Source organism: Rosa chinensis, chromosome 1, assembly GCF_002994745.2.
Source record: "Rosa chinensis cultivar Old Blush chromosome 1, RchiOBHm-V2, whole genome shotgun sequence".
Taxonomy (NCBI): domain Eukaryota; kingdom Viridiplantae; phylum Streptophyta; class Magnoliopsida; order Rosales; family Rosaceae; genus Rosa; species Rosa chinensis.
The window spans coordinates 38,126,371-38,148,713 of record NC_037088.1 but is presented as its reverse complement, the minus strand read 5'-3'; the positions used below and the strand labels follow the sequence as shown (position 1 = coordinate 38,148,713).

General features: G+C 38.8%; 1 protein-coding gene and 1 pseudogene across 1 annotated transcript; both read right to left on the bottom strand.

The window, feature by feature from the left end:
* Positions 1-5,258: 5,258 nt before the first annotated feature.
* Positions 5,259-12,985, bottom strand: LOC112197571 (annotated as a pseudogene).
* Positions 12,874-16,400, bottom strand: LOC112197563 (putative disease resistance protein At1g50180). The gene is made up of 3 exons (XM_040506496.1): positions 15,341-16,400; positions 13,044-14,903; positions 12,874-12,923 (listed from the first exon to the last, which is right to left on the bottom strand). The coding sequence occupies exons 1-3, from the start codon at positions 16,398-16,400 to the stop codon at positions 12,874-12,876; spliced, it is 2,970 nt and encodes a 989-aa protein (XP_040362430.1).
* Between the last annotated feature and the right edge of the window lie 5,943 nt (positions 16,401-22,343).

Below are 22,343 nucleotides of genomic sequence, written 5' to 3'. Positions count from 1 at the left end.
CTAATACCATCTATAGTTTGCAGTTAACTAAATAACTCTCAAAACAGTATGGTGAACCCGTTCGTGATATGAACTTCGTGAGATTACTCACCTCAGAATCCCGCTGCGTCTTCTATACAGAACCGAACTAGTACACTATCACCAACAACTCGTCCAATTCACCTTCTAGAAGCACCTATTCACCAATGATCTCAAATCAGTAACGATTCATAACCAATTTTAAGTCCGAAACCCCTGTTTTGAACTAAAATCCCCCAAAGTGGCGCCAATCGAGGCAAAACCACATCCGAGACCACCCAATGTCTCCGGAACACTTCTACGATCGATATGTCCAAACCACAAGTCGATCGGACGCTCGGATCCTCACGGATCGAAGCATCAAACGGTCCGAAACCGTAAAAATCACAATATATTCATACGATCTCCAAAAATTGCGTATTATATATCAAAACGCTCGTATCGACAAGTGGATAATATACAATACCAGAAACTAACCATTACATGGCCGGAAGGCCACCATAATGCCGCCACAGTCGGCGGTGCAACCACCACAACTACCACCGGCCAAAACTCAACACCACAACAATCAAGCCAACCAGAAATGTTCATCATGATGAGTAGAGCAACTTTCATACCTGGAGCTAAGCCTGGTTCGGCCTAGATCGTCCTAGATCAAGCTTGCAAGATCGGCCAATCGCAGCCGTCTGATCAAACCCAGATTCGTTGTGCACCGTAGATTTCAAACCTAGATCTTCCACTCCACACGCAAAATCGTCCTACAAGGTGGTTATGAGGATGATCAGAAGGAGGAGGAGATTCCGAAACTGAGAACGATCGGCCGAGGAGTCGCCGGAAACTGAGAAAATCCGACAGGATCCGACTACGTCTACTGTAGCTCCTCCGATCTCCACTTTCCGATGGTCTCCGTCGCCGTCAAGCACCAGAGGGAGGTCGGCGAGATGGTGGCGATCACGTCTGCGTTGGTTTCGTCGCCGGTGGACGTCGGGAACGGCCGGAAAAGTCGGGTCGGGTCACCGGGTTTGGGTCGGGTCGCACGGAGGCTGAGGAGAGAGAACGGAGAGAAAAGGGTTTCCGAAAAAGGAAATATGAAAATTATGAAATTATTTTCGGAAATTCCCTATTTATACCAAAATGGAAACTTCTTCCAATGGCCATAACTTCTTCATACGAACTCCGATTCTCGCGTTCCACATGTCCACGAACTCGTATCGACGCGCTCTACAACTTTCGTGAAGGAAGTTTTCGGAGAATCCCAACGTAAAAAAATCAACCTTAGGCAACCCCCTTAAAACCATATTCTTCAATTAATTATTCGCCCGAAACACTTCCGCTCCATCCACGAGCCACGAAACCATCCAATAACCATAATTTAGATTCCGGAAAATCCTCAGAAAATAAATACGAATTTCCGGGGCATCACACTTTGTCTACCATCTCCGGTTGGTGTTTGGTGTGGTTAGGAGGAGTGTGTGTGTGTCAGTTGCAGATCCGCCGTCGGCCGTGAAGGAAGGGAGATCTGAATGCAGCGGTGGGTTTGAGGAGGGTTTTGGGGGTTCTGTGTCTCGATCTGGTGTCCTCTTGTTTCAGATCGAACTTGTCTGGGCGCGTAGCTGTTTGTATTGAGGGTCTCTGATGATCTGATGTCAGATTGGATTCTCAGTCAGGTTTTCAGTGAGCTGTTCCAGGGGTTGGGTGATGTAAGGTGTGGTGGGCTATGGATCTGGAAAGGGAGGCTTCGATGGCTGGGGCGGTTGGCCTTGATCTACAACTGATGGTAGTGTTGGTGGAGGTTCTGAGGGGCGACATAAGGTGGTTTCGATGGTAGCAGAGGCTGGAGAGCTCCGGGGATTGGGATGGGTTACTGGGGTCGAGCGGGGCTGTCTTGTTTTGGGCCCTGGCCTTGTCCCGAGGGCCTACCCAGTTTTGGGCCTGGTTGTGTTGGCCCAGGAGAAGTGCTGCATCTCTTTTCGTTTTTCGTTGCTTGTTGTTGTTCTGTTGTTTGTTTTTATGTTTTACTTTTCTTTGATCCTTTGTGGTAGTGCTGTGGCTGAATTCAATGCACCGCTGATCGAGTGATGATGTTATTACACCTGCAACTATCACGTGTATTCACTTCTCAGGAGGCGGAGTTGACTGAGCATTTGTCAATCCTTCATGGGCTTAGAGCTGCTACCCAGTTGGAATGCCGACGTCTTCTTACCAACTTCATTTGTCAGTTTGTCGGATTATGAGTCTTCTTGGTCGATATGACCATTTTCTTGTCTCATGGTGTACTGGAGATTTGGTAGCTCTATTAGGAAGTTATGTTCAGGCCTTTTGGTTTGACTCTTGTTATAAGTGACCCATTAGTGGCTCCAGATTGTATCGTTCATACCGCTTGTAACATCTTTCGTATGAATGCACTCATTTAATAATAATAAAAAAATATATATAGTGGTGGTGGGGGGTTCAAATATAGTATAGCTCTAATAATTAAGGTATTCAAATCGGCAAGAGTCAGCTAATTAAGGAAGTGATTAAATTGGCAGGGGTCTGGACCCCCCCCAGACCCTTACACAGTTCCGCCACTGTTAAACACTAACTCACACTCATTTCTATGTGAAAGAGTGATAGCATTCAAAATTTTTTTTTGCAAATTAATTAACAAATACATCTACATGCAACCAATGTTTTTTTTTTTTCAATGAGATAGTGTCAATCTATTGAACAACAAATTTGCTATGAAATTGCGAGATGAACCTACTAAAGATACTGACAATTTAAACAAATAAGTTTGATCAACATAAATAATATCTTCTGAATAAGAATCAATGTCGCAAATTGACATGATTGCAGCCGCAAGAGAGACACCACAGCAAATCAATGAAACAAAATATCCTGGAAGACGATGACAATGTTTCAAACAAAGAGCCAAAGTAGCCTGGAAGACGATGACAATGTTTCAAACAAAGGGCACCCACAAAACCTCCTTCTAGATTTATAACACGAGTGCCCAAATTGCAGATCACAGCTATATCAGAGAACCACCCTAGGAAACATCAAATCATGAAGAAAAAGAAAATTGAGCATATTTATAAAAGAATCAAGGAGACAAAAACCAAATGGCTAGAAGTTCTTTATTACATTACTAGGTAGAATCCCGTGTGTCCTAGCAGGTAACTGCTTAACACAACACCTAGAGGCTCGTTCAAGAGAAAACCTCCGTACTTTTAAAATTTGAGGATCGTTACTATATATCATGAGTAAGCAATACGAGTATGAAGATTGAACTAGAGCCAAGATGTTCGATATCAAGACCACATAACTGCGTCTTGTGAGATGTGTAAATTGCTTTTCCTGCAGTGTGATCGTTGTCATTGTCTTGCCAAACGCCACCCTGAGAGTTGGCCCCGGCCGGGCGGAATGTCACCAAATACTTGCTTCACCGGTCATTTCCTTTTTTATTCTTTTATGGGAAGATCACTTCGCCAATCATCCCTTTGATTCTATCCGTGTAGGCTCTACTGAACCAGTCAACCAGTTTCGTAAGATTCTGATGAAGCAACAAGGGGAGAGGAAAGGAAATGAAGTAGCAACAAAAGAAAATAGAAAAGAAGAAGATGGTCAAATACATGATAATATTTTTTATTTTTTATTTTCCAAGACAAACGATAAACAAACGAAATTAATTAGTTACAATCGAACTGCAGAGATAACTTCCTCAAGAAGAGGTGGAGTGGAAGAAAAGTAAATATCACAAGGTTGAGTCGCTAACGCCCAACGAGCTAACTTATGAGCAGCTTCATTACCTTCACGAAAGGTGTGAGTGAAGGAACAACCTGGTAATTGTATAAACAAGTCAACCACATCTTCATAAATGGGGCTTTGTTGCAAATGAGACGAGGACGGAGATGAGACTGCCTGCACCAGCTGAAGTAAATATGTCACGAACTTGACAGGGGAGAGACCAGGGGCGTAGCTAGGATTCGACAATGGGGTGGGCTAAATTTATTGTGGCAATTTTTTGGGCGAAGGCCAAATTTTTTTTTTGTGACCTACATAATATCAATGAATCTCATCAACTGATTCAACCCATTCCCAATTATCAATGAATCTCAGGCGGACTGAAACTCTGAAAAGAGGGGGGGGGGAGCCTAGAACTTTGGAAGGTGGAATCAAAATTGATCTGAAGTTCTGAACGGGGAGACAAGGAGAGTGAGAGTAAGAGGTGGCTCAGTGGACTGAAACTCGGAGATTGGAGGTGGCTCGCAGAGATTGGAGCCTTGGAGGTGGCTCCGTGGCTGCTGGAGCCTGGAAGCTGGAACTCTGGAAGAGTGGAAAGCGGAACCAATCTGAAGTTCTGAACGGGGAGATGGGGTTGGTGTTTGAGAGTCGGGACAGACTGGTCTTGGGACCGACTGACCGACAACAGCAACCCAACAACTCTTCAAAGCATTAGTATTTTTTTAATTTTTTTATTTGGGCTATAGCCATACTTGACACATTTTGGGCGAAATTCTCCCTTGGGCTATAGCCCAAGTAGCCCTGTGAGTGGCTAAGCCCCTGGGAGAGACCATGATCAAGGACAAGGGGACAAGCTATAAGCCCAGCAATGGCTTCGATGTGCGCTAGAGGAGAAACATGAGCAATACTACAGGCTGTCCCCGAATGAAAATTACCATGCCAATATCTAACTACCCCCTACACCACCTGACCTTGTGTTAGGATCAAAAGCTCCATGTAAGCAAACACTTAACCAACCAGGTGGAGGCTTCTTCCAAGTTGAGCGCATGCGAGTGATGTGGCACAGTTTGGGAACATGAGTTTTGGCTCTCAAGTGATTATATATCTATCCAAACTTGTCAACCGAATAAAAGTTCTTGACGACCTTGCCATAGCTGACCATTACGTGCCTTAAAAAATGAACCAAAGTGAGACTAGCAACTTGCCTTAAAAGTGAGAAACAGAGAGCGGCTTCATCATTAATTTACTCAGTCTTTCATATGAAACAAAGACTTACGTGAATTTTAGTCTACCGACCCTTCCAGAAATGAGAAATGAGAAATGATGGATAAGTCCATACTTCATCGTTAATGCATAAAAAAGAGAGATTTATTCATGACCTGCATTTTGAACAAATTTTAAGGAACATTTTGCAGCTTAGTGAAAGAGAGAATAGCAAATTAGAAAGATTTGACGCATTATATATTTTGTTTCTCTGTTTGGTTGGGCATCGAATATCTACAAACTTCATAGACTGCCTCAAAAATTGGTATGGCTCATCTCTCACCACCACCAAAACAAAAATGGATAAACAAATCAGGATAACTCAGTCTGAAAAGGATGGATTTAACAACTACAAGAACAACAACAGCATATAGATCACAGAAGTTCGGCATTACACAAGCTCACATTGCAGGCACTAAGGAGGAATGCACAGAATGAGTTGACAACATCATCATATATGCGCAAAATCCCAACTGCAATGTTCACTTCAGAGCTAACCTTGCATTACGAAAATTATAAATAAGACTAATGCAATCCAGGTTTCTGCTGCTGTACTTGGATAACGTAACGGTAGGTGACATATCGCCCTGCAGTCTCACTTGGCCGGATTATCTTCACAACTTGTCCACGCTTAAGCCCGTAATATCTTGCAATTGGATCAATCAGCTGAATAAGAGGTAGCTGAACACCATCCACACAATACGAAAATGAATTAGGTATCCAAATCAGTTTGATAACCACGGAAAAGAAAACTAAGAATCTAAGATGTGTTTTAAACATTCCAATCTAGAAAAAGATCAACAGTTTGTTAAAATTGTTTGGAGGGTGCAAAGATAGATTAAGCACCACTACCAACAAAATATGCCCACACTGAAACAATAAAGAGAATTTACTAAAGAGACTTGTAACACATTGTTAGTGTGTAAATGCATCTAACTTCAGGCATTTGTTATTATTCAAATATAGCATTGTTCAGGACTAACCTGTGTTTCTTTCACAGTGTACCTCTCCAGCAAGTCTTCTTCTCCTCATTTGTAAGAAACCGATGCTCAGGAACTAGAACATGCTCTTTAATATTCACCAACAATTCTGTCTCCTGAACCAATAGACTTACTCAGAAAACAAAATATTTTAACATTGTGAAACCACACAGAATAGCCAATACATGCATATTAAGGTGAGATGAATATATAACAAAAGTAACGTGATCGCCAGCATTAGTTGAAGATGTTCCGCCAACAAACTATCACACAGTGCAATCTAATCCTCAAGATACCCTTTGTTTTTTCTCTCAGAGGAGACTGTCGTATTAAACCGATTGTTATTTTGTTCTCCCAATGTGCAAACACCACACAGATATGCTGCCTTAGATAGCAATGAGAACATCTTTCTCGGCTTCGCTTGGAACCCAAGACAGGCCTAGTTAAAGTTTGATACTTTTGTTGGGCATCTCTATTAACTCGAGTTATCAGATAACCCTATGCATCCAAATTGTCACTTTGAAGTGTCATATTGACAATACTATTAAGCGCGTTCAATAACATTACTTGTGAATCAAATACAGCATTAGAGTAAAGATAGACTAAGCTCTCCAACAAATGGTTGGGAAGTAACATTGTAATTCTTCAGCATAGACCTATCTGCGTATATTTTCATATTTCTAATACTAAAGTTTCTGGTACCTTAAGTTTCCAATATGCAAGGTAATAGACTATCATGACAATTTCAAGAACAAAAATTCATTTTTAAAAAATTTAAACAATTAAACTTCACCTGGAAAATCTCCAAGTGGTACTTTGAACCCATCTCACTAATGGAGGTCTCTGCAAAAGGACTCAGATTTTGTTGAACAGCTAAGATTGCTCTAATTAGATTCTCCTGATTCATGCGTGTGATGCAACTCTTCATTGTCTTGGCCCCAACTTTTGGTTCGTCAGGGAAAAACACATAAATCTGGTACACAACAACCATCAGTTAGAACCCAAAACAATACTACTTGGAGAACAACAGTAAATAGCATCAAATACCTGATCAGACTTGTCATCTCTCTTCCTTCTATTGATAGTACGGTCCTCCCTCTTCATGTTCTCTCCATGTTTGTTTTTAAACTGCAACATTGTCATGTTGAGATCATGATCAACAATTAGATAGTCCCGATCTTTCAGCATTTGCATCACTGTCTTTCGAACTCTATAGAGCCTCATAATTTCTTCTTCTGTCAAAACCATATTTCCTGATAATTTACAAAACCCACCTTAGTGAGATTTCTTCGGCATTACAAAGAACAAAAATTGTTGCAAACATGTTGACACCAAAAGTTGCTTCTCCATACCAATAAAAATCAACTACAATATGAACAGAAGAAACAACACACATTTGTATATAGATGAGTGTTCAGCACTTCGGGCTATTTGTTGTGGATGTTTGGGGTGATGGAAACGAAATTTTAAGCATGGAAGACCACCAACAGTTATGAGGGTGAACAATGCTGAGGTTGCTAGTTAATTTGAGCAGTCACTGATGGGCGGAGGAGAGTATTGGTTGTAAACTAGTTTTGCAATTACCCACTTTGTCGGTACCGAATACAGTCAACTAAGAACATGCTCATTTTTAAGATCCTGTTTTCCTCATTTTTAAGATCCTGTTTTCCTCATTTTTAAGATCCTTATGCTCAGGAACTAGAACATGCACTTGAACCGACAATTCTGCCTCCTGAACCAATACAGTTAACTAAAAACAGATTCGGAATAATTAATGTTTCATTTAGAGCTGATGCATGCTAAAGAGAAGTCATATATAAACAAATGTCATATTTCTACACCAGCAAAACTTCGGGTACAACTATTGTTTGTTGGGACTCTATAGAATATACACATCCAGTTTGTAATTCTTAAGTTAGTAAAACCTTCTCAACAAAACAACCATACTATTAAGCAAGTGATGAAATTAATTGTCAACCCTAAGAGGCCTAGGAATACAAATAAACTGAGCACACTATCCACCATAGACCTGTATCTTATAGTCTGCATGTTTCTGGTACCTTACAAGCCCATATATAAAGTTAAAAGAGGATAATGGCATTCACGAGGTATCAAGAACAGTCAATTCAAACAATAAATTAAGCAACATTAATCTTCACCTGGAAAACCTCCAAGTTGTACTTTGATCTCATCTCACTTATGAAGCGCTTTGCAAACGGAGTCAGATTTTGTTGAATAAGCATGATGACTTTGTCCGTATCATCCTGAACCAAGCGTTTGATGTAATTCTTGATCGTCTTGACCCCTATTTTTGGTTTGTCAGGGAAGAACACATAAATCTGGTACACAAGAACCGACAGTTAGAAGCTGAACAAGACTACGTCTACCACATTAAATTGCATTATCAAAGAACTTATCAGAGTCGTGACCTCGCTTCCTTCTATTCATAGATCATCTCTTTTCATGTTCTCTCCATATTTGTTTTTGAACTGCGACATTGTCATGTTGAGATCATGATCTACAATTATATAGTCCCAATCTTTCACCATTTGCATCAGTGTCTTTCGAACTCTATAGAGCCTAGTAATTTCTCCTTCAGTTAGATCCATCCTTTAGCTTAAAAAATGTTTTGTTAGTAAGTTCTTTGGAATTACAAGAACAAAAATTGTTGCAAACATGACTGCAAAATCCATATTTGCACGTGGCCTGTGGGCACCAAAAGTTGCTTCTCCATATCATTAAAGATTATTCTACATGATCAACGACAATATGTATAGAAAAAAAAACCATATACTTGGTCCTCTATTCTGTACACTTCTTATTTTCTACAGTTAAAAGGACAACAAACAATCCTGAAACTTTTTGAGATGAGGATGATGGATAGTCATAGTTGTATTATTATCAGTTGAAAGTTCCAGTATGGAGAGTCAAGCTAACCAGAAATTACAGTGTAAACATAACTCAGTAATTATACCGTAAAAATCAAATTTAGAGGATAAATAAGAAACGCATTCCAACCTAATTTGAAAGCCTAGGTCAGGAAAGAAAGCATAATTTAGAAGAAAGAGACATACCTGTGTGACTGGTCCGTGTAAAGTGGCGAGGGACTGGGGGAGAAAGACTGAGTTGCTGTTGCGGGGGAAGAAGAAAGAGAGCCCAAAAAACATAAAGTGAGCTACCTTGGGTGAGAGAAGGTCTTTTCATGTGGCGCAATTTAAATGTGTTCCAAACAAGATCATAATCTTGCTTATGAAGAGTTCTACTCATGTGAAATATAGTCAACAATTCGAACTGTTAACCTACCTGTGGGCAAGAAAAGTGGCACCATTAGACTTTGGAAGAATTCGATCAGTGCTGCAAATTTAAGGGGCCAGCAGCAGAGAATGGTCCTGATGCTGAAAACTTTGGCACAAAAGGTGGGCATGCAGTTATTATTGGTGCAAGGATCACACCAACTCTGGACTGATGAAAATCGGCAGATTTTGCTAGAAAATGACTATAGTGTATCAGAAAATATAGTATATACAGCATATATTCTTGTAACAGAAATTGCGAATTCTAGGCTCCCGTTTTATCTCCTTGGCAACTTAAGCATAAACATGGTAAGTATATGTGCTTACATCACCAATATCGCAATAAACACCGCCTTCAGAGTGGTTGATGTTAGATCTGCATCATCAGAGGTCTACTCATAATGGTTGAATCTTCCTGAGGTTTTGAGTGCTCCAGTCAAGCTTGTTGAAACTTTTCTACCAAAGATGCACTTAATACTACTCCAAGTTAGTGTGTTCACCCCTGAAACAATTAGTTAAATCTAGTAAGACATTGTTAGTCACTTGAGGCCATGGCATGTGTTGGGCAGTATTCAAATATCTTAGCATTGTTCAGGACCTTCTTTCACAGTCTACCTCTACAAGAAAGTCTTTCCCCCCTCATTTTAAAGCTCCTATCCTCAGGAACTCAAATACACTCTTGAACCAACAATTATGCCTCCTGAATCAATACCAAGAATACATTCAGAATAACAAATGTTTCAGTTAGTGTCGATGCATGCTAACCAAGGTAATATATGAATAAATGTCCTGCTTTCGCACTAGCACAAGTTTGAATATTCAGCTACTTGTCTCTTTATTAATTGACATCTTCAGATGAATAGAATCTATGCGTCCAATTTTTAATTCTTAATTTAGGGAGAAACCTTGGTCTCAAACAACATCAAGCAATTGATCACATTGATTGCCAACCTTAATAGGCCTTGAAGCAGGCTATTCAACATAGACCTGTCTACGTATAGTCCGCATGTTTCTGATACCATTTTAGTTTCTGGTACCTTACGTGCCCATGCTTCTTAATTTACGGTGAAACATTTTCATCAGAACAGCAATACTATTATGCAATGGATCACATTAATTGATTGTTGACCTTAAGAGGCCTTGGAAATCAAATAAACTAGGCAGGCTACAGACATATCCACGTATAGTACATATGTTTCTGATACCAAGTTTCTGGTACCTAACATTCCCATAAGTTAAAAGAGCATAATGACATTCAAGAGATATCAAGAACAGTCAATTCAAAGAATAAATTATGCAATTTAAAACTCTCACCTGGAAAACCTCCAAGTAGTACTTTGATCTCATCTCACTTATGAAGTGCTTTAAAAACAGAGTCAGATTTTGTTGAATAAGCATGATGGCTTTGTCCGTATCATCCTGAACCAAACGTTTGATGTAATTCTTGATCGTCTTGACCCCTATTTTGGTTCGTCAAGGGAAAACACAAATCTGGCGCACAAGAACCAACAGTAAGAAGCTGAACAATACTACTTCTACAACATTAAATACCATCTTCAAATACCTTATCAGAGTAGTGAATTCACTTCCTTCTATTGATAGTAAAGTCATTCCTATTCATGTTCTCTCTATATTTCTTCTTAAGCCGTGTCAATGTAATGTTGGAACTATGTAGTCCAGATCTTTCAGCATATGCATCACTGTTTTTTGAACTTGATAAAGCCTCGTAATTTCCTCTGCAGTTATATCCATCCTTTAGCTGAAAGATTATACAAACCCATCTTTTTGTTAGTGAGGTTCTTCGGAATTACAAGAAGAAAAATTGTGGCAAACATGACTGCAAAATCCATATTTGAACATGTGGGTACGAAAGGTTGCTTCTCCATATCATTAAAGATCATTCTAGATGATCAACTACTTGGTCCTCTATAATGTAATCTTCTTGTTTTTTCTTTTTTTGAAAGGACAAAAAACAATTTTGAGAACTTTTGTGAGATGATGATGGTGGATAGTCATAGTTGTATTACTCTCAGTACAAAATTCCAGAATGAACTATGAAGAGTCAAGCTAACCAGAAATAAATACTCACTCTTAGGGGGGTGTATTATATTTGGATTTGTGCAGACTTTTTTTAAATGACAGACTTTTTGAAAAGTCCACAGACTCTTTAAAAAGTTGATAGACTGTTATGGATTTCTTAAAACCATTGATTTTAGCAACAAACTTTTATTGATTCATGAAAATCTATATACTTTATTATGAATGACTTCTACAGATTTCCTATGATGTACAAAATATAAAATAACAAAAAACAAATGTAGCCCAAACACAAAACAAAATAATAACTTGTTGTCTCTTCAATGCTCCAGTATCTTCTAATAGAAATTGACTCAAATAAATTATTGTTAGTCTGTCTAGCGAGTTTGTTCTCATTCCTAATCTCCCAACAACATAAATATACAATATAGATCACTTGATGTTTATAGTTAATTATTCTAATCAATTTTGTTTTCGCCGATTAACATATATTGTAGCAATATCGGTCAATGTTTTAGGCTATAATTAATCAATTGAAATTCAATTGTTCAACCTTTTTTTGAACCATAATATAAATTCAAATTAATGAGAATAATTAATTAATAAAATAAAATTTAGTATGGTTCAAGGTCTTAGGGTTAGACCACAATATTTGAGTTTTAGGTTTCATAAATCATTTTTATTGCTATTAGGGTTCAAAGAATCACAATTGAAAAAAAAAAAAAAAAATCACATTCAACAACTATAATGAACATGTTGGGTATCAAAAAAGGTTGATATCATAAAAGATTAGAGAAAAGACAAAAAATTAAGAAAGAGAGATGATGAAGGACAAAATTCTTCGTGTGTAGAGAGAAGAACTTTGATAGACCTTGTTTTTTTTGTTTTTTTTTTTTAAGAGGAAACTTTGATAATCTTTGGTCTGGAGGCTGGAAAATTATTGGAGTTTGGTATGTATAGTTAACACTACAAAGTCCATGATTATCTATGATTTTCTAATTCCATAAGTATGAATAATATTTTGAATACCTCTGTACTTTTATTCATTTTTAAAAGTCCTAATTGAATACCACTAGATTTTAGTGGAATTCATGAAGTCTTTAAAAATCCTAATTGAATACCTCAAGACTTTCTGTTAAAAGTCTATATTGAATACACCCAGACTTTTAAATTCCATAGATTTATTTAAAAGTTCCACTAATTCCATATACAATACACCCCCTTAAATAAAACCTAAAGTAGTAATTATGCCGTAAAAATCAAATTTGATGGATAAACAAGAAACGTATTGAAAGCTAATCTGAAGAAGAAGAAAAGAGACGTACCTTTAGCTACCAATGAAAGCTAGCACACAACAGAGTCCAAGTCTAAGCTAAATTCCACTGGTCTGTGTAAAGCGGGGAGGAAAGGAATGAGGAAGAGAGGGAAAGGGCGTCGAAGGAAGAATTAGGTGGAAAAGAATTATGAGCCGGCCATATAGGATAAAGCCCAAAGAACATAGAACGGGCTAGCCCAAATATTGATAAAACAGCAGCTTGTGGATTTAACTGTGGAGGTTAGGAGGGGATGTCCTCTGTTTCCTCATCAGGAGGAGCAGGAGGAGAAGCTGGTCATAATCAAGAATATATTAATAAAATTTAGAGGAGTGATCACTAATCGGTAAATAAAATCTTTAATTTGATCACACAATAATTAATACGGGATTGAGTCAATTAGTCACACATACCATCCACAGTTAATTCCTGATGAGAGTCGCTGACTGGACCCGTAACTACTACTCGGGACGCCCCTGCTGCTTCCTCCATTTCTGGCTCCTCGTCCAAATGAAGAATATTTGTGATTATAAGAGAAGGCACATGTTTGATTTTGTAGAAATCCTCTCCTCCTTCCCCAAACCTACTGCAGAATCTACTGGGCATCCGGTCAATTGTTAATTCCTTGAGGGTAGTAATATCCTGAAGCCCATCTGGAACTGCCAGCAATTCTTTGCAATATTTAATGCGCAATCTCTGAAGACTAGGCATGGCTTCTTTCTCCACCCTCCACTCCTTCAAATCACGCAAGTAATGAAGGGTAAGAAATTCCAGATGAGGAAAGCCTCCTTGGGAGAAAACCATTGTTTCTGATTCGAAAGAAAACACATCGAGGTAAAGCACCCTTAAATTGGGCAGCTTCTCCAGTATTTCAATCTGGTCACCCTTCAGTCTTGTTCCTCTCAGCTTTATCTTGGTGAGATTTGGATAGCCCAGGAGCTCTTCTGGTAATGCTGTAATTTTCCCGTTCAGTTGCAGCTTGTATAAATGGGGACACCTTAATACAATATCTCTTCGTAAATCATCACAACCACGATACACGGTCAAAGTTAGCGACCGAAGATGCTCATATGTTATACTTCTTAATATCAACACATTCTTCAACCTTTTCAAGTGACTAGGCTGTGATGCAATTATGCCTAGTTTTTTGAGATTGGTTAACTGAACAAGATCATTCAAATCACATTTCTCGATTGAAACATTGAGCAACGTCTGCAAATTGCGCAGCCTTGCAAATGACAGTTTCTTACCACTTACAGAGTGCTGAGAAGGTAAATATAAATGCCTCAGTTGCTCCATATTCGAAAACACATATCTGATTTTGGTCATCCAAAAAAAACAATAGGATAAAAGACAACCACGCAGATCTAGAGTCTGCAAAAGTACCAGATTAGATACAGATGATGGCAAGGCACGAAATGCACTATCCTTCAGACTCAGAAACCTCAAGTGGACTAGATTCCCAATCGTCTTTGGTAACTCAAACTCTCTATCTATATTTTCAAACTTCAAGACTCTAAGCAATTTGAAGTCATTGAATATTGATCGTATTATTCTTTTGTTCCACTTTCGATTGAAGTATTTTGGGGCAAAGTATAATAGAGATCTGATATGGCCATCTCTTCCATCCTTACCACTGAACTCATATTTAACATTTTCGTCCAAATGGAGGGCAAGTCTTCGAACCTTACCAATCAGTGTTGCATTAGATACCGGACCAACAGAAAAGTTACCAACACCGAGAAAGTTCTCCTCTTTTGCCTTTTGCAAGCACAAGTCCTGCATAAGATCATGGAGACGACAAGTTTTCACCTTCCCACTTAAACCATAGTTTACAACTTGAACCATAGATCTTTCCACCAGTTCAGTTAGGCAACCATATGATACATCTTCCATTATTTCCACCGAACCTTGTATTTCTGATGTTGAAGTAATAAACCCTTCTGCAATCCATAATTGAGTCAATCTTTTTACCGGTATCTCATGATCCTCAGGATATTGTGCCAAGTATAGAAAGCAGAGTTTTAAGTGAGATGGTAAATCATCATAACTCAATGCCAAGACACTCAATACACCATAGTCTTGACCTGTATTTTGTCTATCAAGGACATTTGTGCCTCTCATTATGTATACATTAACATTTCTAAGTACTGTTTCCCACTCATCATCTGTCTCTCGTCTACTTAGAAGACCAGCGAGCATTCTGATGGCTAATGGGAGACCTGAGCAATGTACCAACATCTTCTTTCCTAATTCTGTCTTCTTTGCACAAACTTGCATATCGGAAAAATAAAACATTAAACAAAACAGAACAAAATTAATTTTTCTTCTTTTTCCAGATTGATTAGAAATAATTCAGCGTAAAATAAGTATCCAGAGACAATACTAATCAGTATGTTGGAGAGATTAATCAGTATGTTGGAGAGATTTATTCATCACTGATTGTTTAACAAGTGATAAAATTATTTATCAGGGTAAAGATTCCTGCAGTCAAGAAACTTTCACAGATCCCAAACCATCTTCGTTTGATGTCATGCAAATGAGGCCCTTTTTCATGTTCTTTCAAATATAATTCATTTGTAAGAAGATAGAATGTCATGTGCTTTTAACATAAAAACATTGATGCTGCATATGATTTGTGACATTTCCAAGATGCAAAATATGTTTGGGGTGCAAAACATATAAAAGTTTAGTTAGGTGAAAAAATTACTTGTACTGTCGCTTCCACTTATGGCTATTTTCTGAAACAGTTCCCAGCTTTGCTTTTCATCTAGAGGTCGAGGTTGGTGGAGAAAATCATTTCTGGATGCAAGCAAGGCAACTTCCTTCTTGCGAGTGGTGAGTAATATCCGGCTCTCTGTTTCCTCATTGACCGGAAATCCAGGTTTTAAAGAATGCCATGCCTCGTGAGTCCATATATCATCAAGGATCACTAGACATCTCTTTTCTGTTTGGATTCCACAGAGAGTCTTTGCTATTTCATCTTTTTCCATCTTTGCTATCTGTTTCCTTCGCTCTTCTGGTGGGGAAGTGAGTTTGACTAAAATATCTTCCAACACATCTCTTCCGATACATTGTTGAGATATACACACCCAAGCAAAACCATCAAAATGACGCTTAACTTCATTTTGAAGATGGACCTGTTTTGCAAGAGTTGTTTTTCCAGAGCCGCCCATCCCCCAAATAGAAACAACACGGTGGCGCTTTCCTTCTCTCACTAGCTCCTTCACCAATATGTCTGTGCTTTCCTCTAACCCAACAAGATGACTTTCAATTTCATGAGCGTAGGTTCGCCTCAGATCTCGTTGCTTTTGAAACTTGAAAGAAGCGACACGTTGAGGAGGATCACTTTGTCTTATATTATAACTTTGCAAACTTGACCTCAAATGAGAAAGTGTGGTCATAATATCCTCAATTTCTGACCCAATCTTGTGACGATCAATTCCTTCATTGAAGACGCAGGCAAACCTTTTCAGAGCAATCTTCATGGTACCTCCTCTCCTCCTGGAAGCCACTTTCAATGCAAAAGATTCAATAACATCCTCCAAATCATAAGCAACATCTCTGATCAGTTTCACCCAAATGCGTACCACTTCATCGTCTCCAGTTCTTGAATCTGCATCTTTCAGGAAGGCACTCATCAAGTGTAGCTCGACTTGTGCAAGCTCAACTTGATAGCCCACTCCACTCAACAATTTTGCCTCCCGAACGATCAAGTCTCCGAGGGGCTTGATTCCTTCAATAACAATTGACACAACAGCCTCAGCCATATCTCTGAAATTTTCTTCTCTTTTTTTCTCTCTCTATAAGATTGATGCAGCTAATCTTTTTAGTTTTAGCAGTGGGAGGAATTAAACTTTCTTTCCTTTGTTTTTATACACTGAGCAATGTGCATGAAGGTTAAAGGTCCATGAGGAACTATCAAAGAAACTTCACGTGGAGCCGCCAGACTAGAGCTCTACTGCTTTGTAGTCAATGTCTCAATGATTGATATTATCAAGTTTTTTATTTTTTCGCAGGTAAATTAATGGGTTCATATGCATCGAGTATATTTGATTATATCCAGTTGACAAGTCTTTGCAAAACCAGAGAACCTTGTCCGGTATCACATTTTTTTGTTAAACATTATTGGGCACACCAACTACTCAAGATGAGCCTAACTATTAACCAATTATAAGATTTCAATTTGAGACCAAAAAGTCAGATTAGGAGTGCCCATGCACTGGCATTATGCAAGTCCACTGAAATTGCAAGTTGTATAAGTTATAATTTATATTTCTGAATATGTTTTTCATTTTGTGCTTAAATAATGCCGCTGAATTTGGTATAAATTTTTCAATTTTCATCTAAATTTCTAATTGACGAAACTGTGGTCAAATCCATGTTTATTTTACCAAACAACTAGTAATATCAATAAAACAAAAACAAAAAAACAAAAACAGCTAGTAATATCATGACACATATAAATTGGCATATGGTTCGGTTCGGTTTGGATTTTTGGCAATCCTTGACAGTAGAACTGAGACTAAACAGAAAATATTCTATTCAGTTTCATTTTACAAAGAACCAAGACATTTGGCAAGGGGAACTAGGGATGGCATTAAAACCCACGGGTACGGGTACCCGCGGGTAATTATTCCTTTTGGGTATTTGTTAATGGGTAATACCCATAGTTTATGGGTATGGATAATTACAAAATATCCGTATAAAAATGGGTGGGGTATAGGTATACCCGTGGGTACCCAAATACCCATATAAAATTGTAGACCACACCCAATTTTATTTATTTATTTGAGAACTATTATTTTTCAACCAACATATGAGACATTTTTATAATTTTCTTATTCTAAAAAAAAAATAAAAAACAGAAAACCTATACGGGGTGTTGCGATGATTTTGTGTGGTCTCGGATGAGAATCTAACTGCTGGATCATCGTATAATTGTGAAAAGTTTGTTCAAAAGGCGATCTATCAGGATCCGACTGTTGGATCATCGTATAATTTTGAGAGGATGATCCTAAAGGCCATCCGTGAGGATCTGACCGTTGGATCATGGTATAATTGTGAAAAGATGATTCAAAAGGCTATCCGTGAGGATCCAACCATTGGATCTTCATATAATTTTGGGAGGATGATCTTAAGGACGATCAGTGAGAATCCGACCATTGGATCAACGTATAATTGTGAAAAGCCTATTCCAAAAGGCGATCCGTGAAAATCCGACCATTGGATCATCGTATAATTGTGAAAAGACGATTCCAAAAGGCGATCCGTGAGAATCCGACCGTTGGATCATCGTATAATTGTGAAAAGACAATTCCAAAAGGCGATCCGTGAGAATCCGACCGTTGGATCATTGTATAATTGTGAAAAGACGATTTCAAAAGGCGATCCGTGAGAATCCGACCGTTGGATCATCGTATAATTGTGAAAAGACAATTCCAAAAAGCGATCCGTGAGAATCCGACCATTCGATCATCGTATAATTGTGAAAAGACGATTCCAAAAGGCGTTCCGTGAGAATCCAACCGTTGGATTATAGTATAATTATGAAAAGACAATTCCAAAAGGCGATCCGTGAGAATCCGGCCGTTGGATCATCGTATAATTGTGAAAAGACGATTCCAAAAGGCAATCGGTGATAATCCGATCGTTGGATCATCATATAATTGTGAAAAGACGATTCAAAAGGCGATCCATGAGGGTGGTTCATTTACGATCCGAATTTTATTATTTTACATTTAATCATGACATTCTAGGTATTCTTGTATCTACTGTAGCCTCAGAGCCAGCATTTAGTACTGGTGGACGGATTGTGAGCCCGCATAGGAACCGAATTCACTCAAACACAGTGGAGGCTTTAATGTGTGCTCATGATTGGATATGGAGTGAGATACGAGATGCTCCTAGCACATTAGAGGATGATGTTGATGTTGATGAGGAGTCTTGCCATGATATTGATGATGATCTTACTCTACTTCAGAGGATGCAGGGCGACATTGATACACCCAAAGGAAGAGCACACTCTTCACCCTTATTTTAGTATATAGGATTTAGATATTAGAATTCTCATTTTGTAATTTTTTTTCTTCTAATCATTGAAGTTATATTTAGAAGATACTTATTCATTTTTATTATCTGAGTCGGTGTTGAAAAATAAATTTAATTTTATTTACTAACTTAACACTAAAGTAGAAATATTCAGATAAAAAAAAAAAAACAATAATGTAGTGGTAGATGTTTGTAGCAAGTATAAAGAAAAAAATTATAAATAAATAAAAAAAATTACCCATATTGAAAACGGGTGAATGTTTTTAGTGGTAGAAAATTAGAAATATTAAGATTAAAGAAAAACAATAAAGTAGTAATAAGTATTGGTCAAAAAAAAAAAATAGTAGCAAGTATTAAAAAAAAAAATGCCCATATTAAAAATGGGTAAATGGGTGGGTTTGGGTTTTACCCATTTAGAAATGGGTGGGTAAATACCCACACTCGCTAATTATTTGATGGGTATTACCCGCGAATTTTTATTGGGTGGGTAATACCCAATGGGTACAAATGCCATCCCTAAGAGGAACCGTGTCAAACCTTTGGTTGTCAGTTTGGTTCGGGCCAGCTCCTCAGGTCCAAAGTCCCAGCTCGTCAATTTACCCCATCACTAGTAAAATTAATATGTGGCGTCCAATTGTTGGTCACATTGATACAAGAAACTAATCAAAAGAAAATTTTGGCAGTGTGCAATACTATTTCATCTAGTGACATCAATATCTGTTCTGTAAATTATGGGAGGAGTCGTGAATTTGACGACTCATGAGTAGTTGTTTTTATATTGTCAGTCGTTATGTAGTAATAACAAAGTAACTTATCAACTTTGTCGACATATGCCTTATGCCCAATACTATTTAGTTGAGTAGCATTATCAATCAACTTTGACAACATATGCCTTATACCAGTATCATTTGGTGTAGTATCATTAGTCTCCCATTTGTATGTGAGAAATCATTAATTCAACTCAAGTACTAGTGGTTGATATGTAATAAAAATAAATAAATTACCAACATAGAGTTACGTTATAGCATTGAAGAAGAAGAAGAAACCATAACGAGGGATTTTCTACAAAGAGAAAACAAAGTTTGGTTGATTCAAACATGAATTTCACACACACACACACACATACAGGCCCGATTAAGGGCGGATGTCCGCACTGTCGGATGTCGACGCAACAGGCTGCTTCCAGGCGGCGACGGCGGAGCGGGGCTTGCAAGACGGAGGCCGGAGGCGTCCCGGACAGTTCTGGGCACCGTACGAGGTCGGAGGAGGTCGAGCTTGCCAGTTTCTGGGCAGCCACCTCACCTGCAACTACAAGTTCTGGTGCAGCGCAGCAAAACCCGTCGCCGGCGACTCCACCCGACCGCAGACACCTTCGCACGACCCCTGGCCTCCCTGTTGTTGCCGCTTGATCGAGCCCAGAGCAGCGACGTCAGCACTTTTTTTGGGTTGCGGACGTCCGCTCTCGAACGGCTCCGTGTATATGTGTGTGTGTGTGTCTATATATATTTGAAAGGTTGTTGGTTAACTAATTATCTTAATGGAATTAAAACCCTAGGACAGTTTTTCTCTCAACCTAGCCTCTCAACGGCGCCCTAGCTTCCACCCCCGAGCTTCCTTCTATCGCTCTTTTCTTGACTTCTTTCCACGCAATTGTTGGGTTTCCAGCCCATGAGTCTTTCCTAAGACAATTGTCTTAGAGTATGAGAATTGTTTACCCAATAGGTTTTGGATTCCTACTGATGAATGGAGTTCCAATAAGGAAGGAAAATCCTTATTGATGTAGGATTACCTGTAATCCTTGTTGATTACAGAGAAGGAGAAGGCATAATTGCCTACCACCAATAGGAATATGTTTCCTAATCGGTGAAGAAAGCTGATATCCTTATGGCTATATAAGGAGGGGTTCTGCTCTAGGTTTTTTTTATCACAAAGACAGAGAGCAAAGTGTATTCCATTCTCGGAGTTAGAGTGAGAGAGGCCAAAGAAGGGAGAGATAGGAAGAGAAGAGAGAGTCCTTGTTTTCTTATTCTTTCTAGTTGTACCCATTATAAATATAGTGGAAGATCATTTTTCTGCTCGGTGGACGTAGGCAAAAGTTTTGCTGAACCATCTTAAATCTGTGTTCTTGTGCTCGTATCTCTGTGGTTGTTTCTCTTGGTGTGCTGTGTTTATTTGTGTTTTCGACTTCACATTGACCAATTCTCAACACCAATGGCCTCCATTGATGTTGTCACCGCAAGCTTCGCTGCTTCCCTTGTACTCGCTAAAGGAGGCAGCACTCCTGACCTAGGGAAGATTGGTGATGGTCTTGTTCGCAGGTCCTCCCAATCCTTCCTGATTGGAAAACCTCTGACCTGCAAGCCAGTTGATCCTACGACATTCAAAGCTCACTTTCACCGCACTTGGATGGTGGGAAGACCACTTGGGAGCAAGAACAAGAATCCTTGCTTATAAAAGAAGGTGGGTATGGCTCCATTGTGTCTCACTTACCCTACTGATGCTACTGTTCAGGAAGTTAACCCTAAAGATAAGGTCAAAGGGAAGCTCTAAGCTTTCTAGTTCTCGGTACCTAGCATTTGGATTATAGTCTTTTGCTAGTTAAGTTTAGATTATCTAATTGTACACCAATTGAGGTCTCTAGGCGATTAGGGTTGCTCTAGCAATGATTTAGGTAGTGTTGGATTTTTGTTCATATGGCTAGGTCTAAAAATTGTGCTCATTTTGTTGACAATGAGAGTTACGTGTCATTTTCTTGGTAGCTTAGGCCATCTAGGTTTTATTTGGTGTAAGACAGCATATGATGTACGTGTCTTTTGGCCATGGATAAGTAATGAAATTATCTTCTTTTTTTTTTTAAAAAAAAAAACCAATTATCTTAATAGTGTTAAATAATAGAAGTGCCCGTCATCCCGTGACTTGCAAGAGAGAGTTAAGTGAGAGAACATATGAGTTAAGTCGTTAAGAGGTGCTCGAATTAATTAGGAGCGGTTCTAGAATCTAATCGATATCATTAATTAATTTGATGATAGAAGATTTCAGAAAACAAGATGAGCAGATTTTAATACTTGAATTAGAAAAACAAAGTCAGATTAGTAGCGCCCACAAATTATAATATACATGCAGGCATGTAACTCCAATTAGGGCTGGCCTCGGGTCGGTTCTGCAGTTTGTAGTACTCAACCCAGAACCGAAACCGACTATTGCTTATCGGTTCGGATTTGCTGTTTTTGGGATGAAGAACCGAACCGACTATGTTCAGGTCGGTTTTCGGTTCCTAGTTCAGTTCTTCAGTTTTTCGGTTCCTAGTTCAGTTTCTCCTGCTCTACACAGCTTTTAAATTCATCTAACCTTGCACCCGAACTTCTAACATATCTCACAGCATTCCTTATGCTAGCCACTGACCTCTCCATCATATTCAGTCCACTCCTCAAAATTAGGTTTACAATGTGAGCCAAACATCTCACATGCGTAAACTTACCGCCACAGATCGATTTTATGTCCCAATTGCACATCATCTTCCTAAGATAATCAATGGCATGCTTGTTGGCAGAGGCATTGTCAACAGAAATTGTTAAAACCTTTTCTACTGACCAATCAATCAAACACTTCTCTAAGATTTTTCCTATGATTACACCTTGGTGGTTTGGAACCACACAAAAAGC

Bases quoted from the DNA above. Each gene is read 5' to 3' on its own strand.
- LOC112197563 (XM_040506496.1), bottom strand. From the start codon at position 16,400: ATGGCTGAGGCTGTTGTGTCAATTGTTATTGAAGGAATCAAGCCCCTC. The intron at 14,904-15,340 runs GTAATTTTTTCA...CCGATATGCAAG, and splicing joins AAGTGGAAGCGACAGTACAA to TTTGTGCAAAGAAGACAGAA. The intron at 12,924-13,043 runs GTATGTGTGACT...GATTATGACCAG, and splicing joins TCAGGAATTAACTGTGGATG to CTTCTCCTCCTGCTCCTCCT.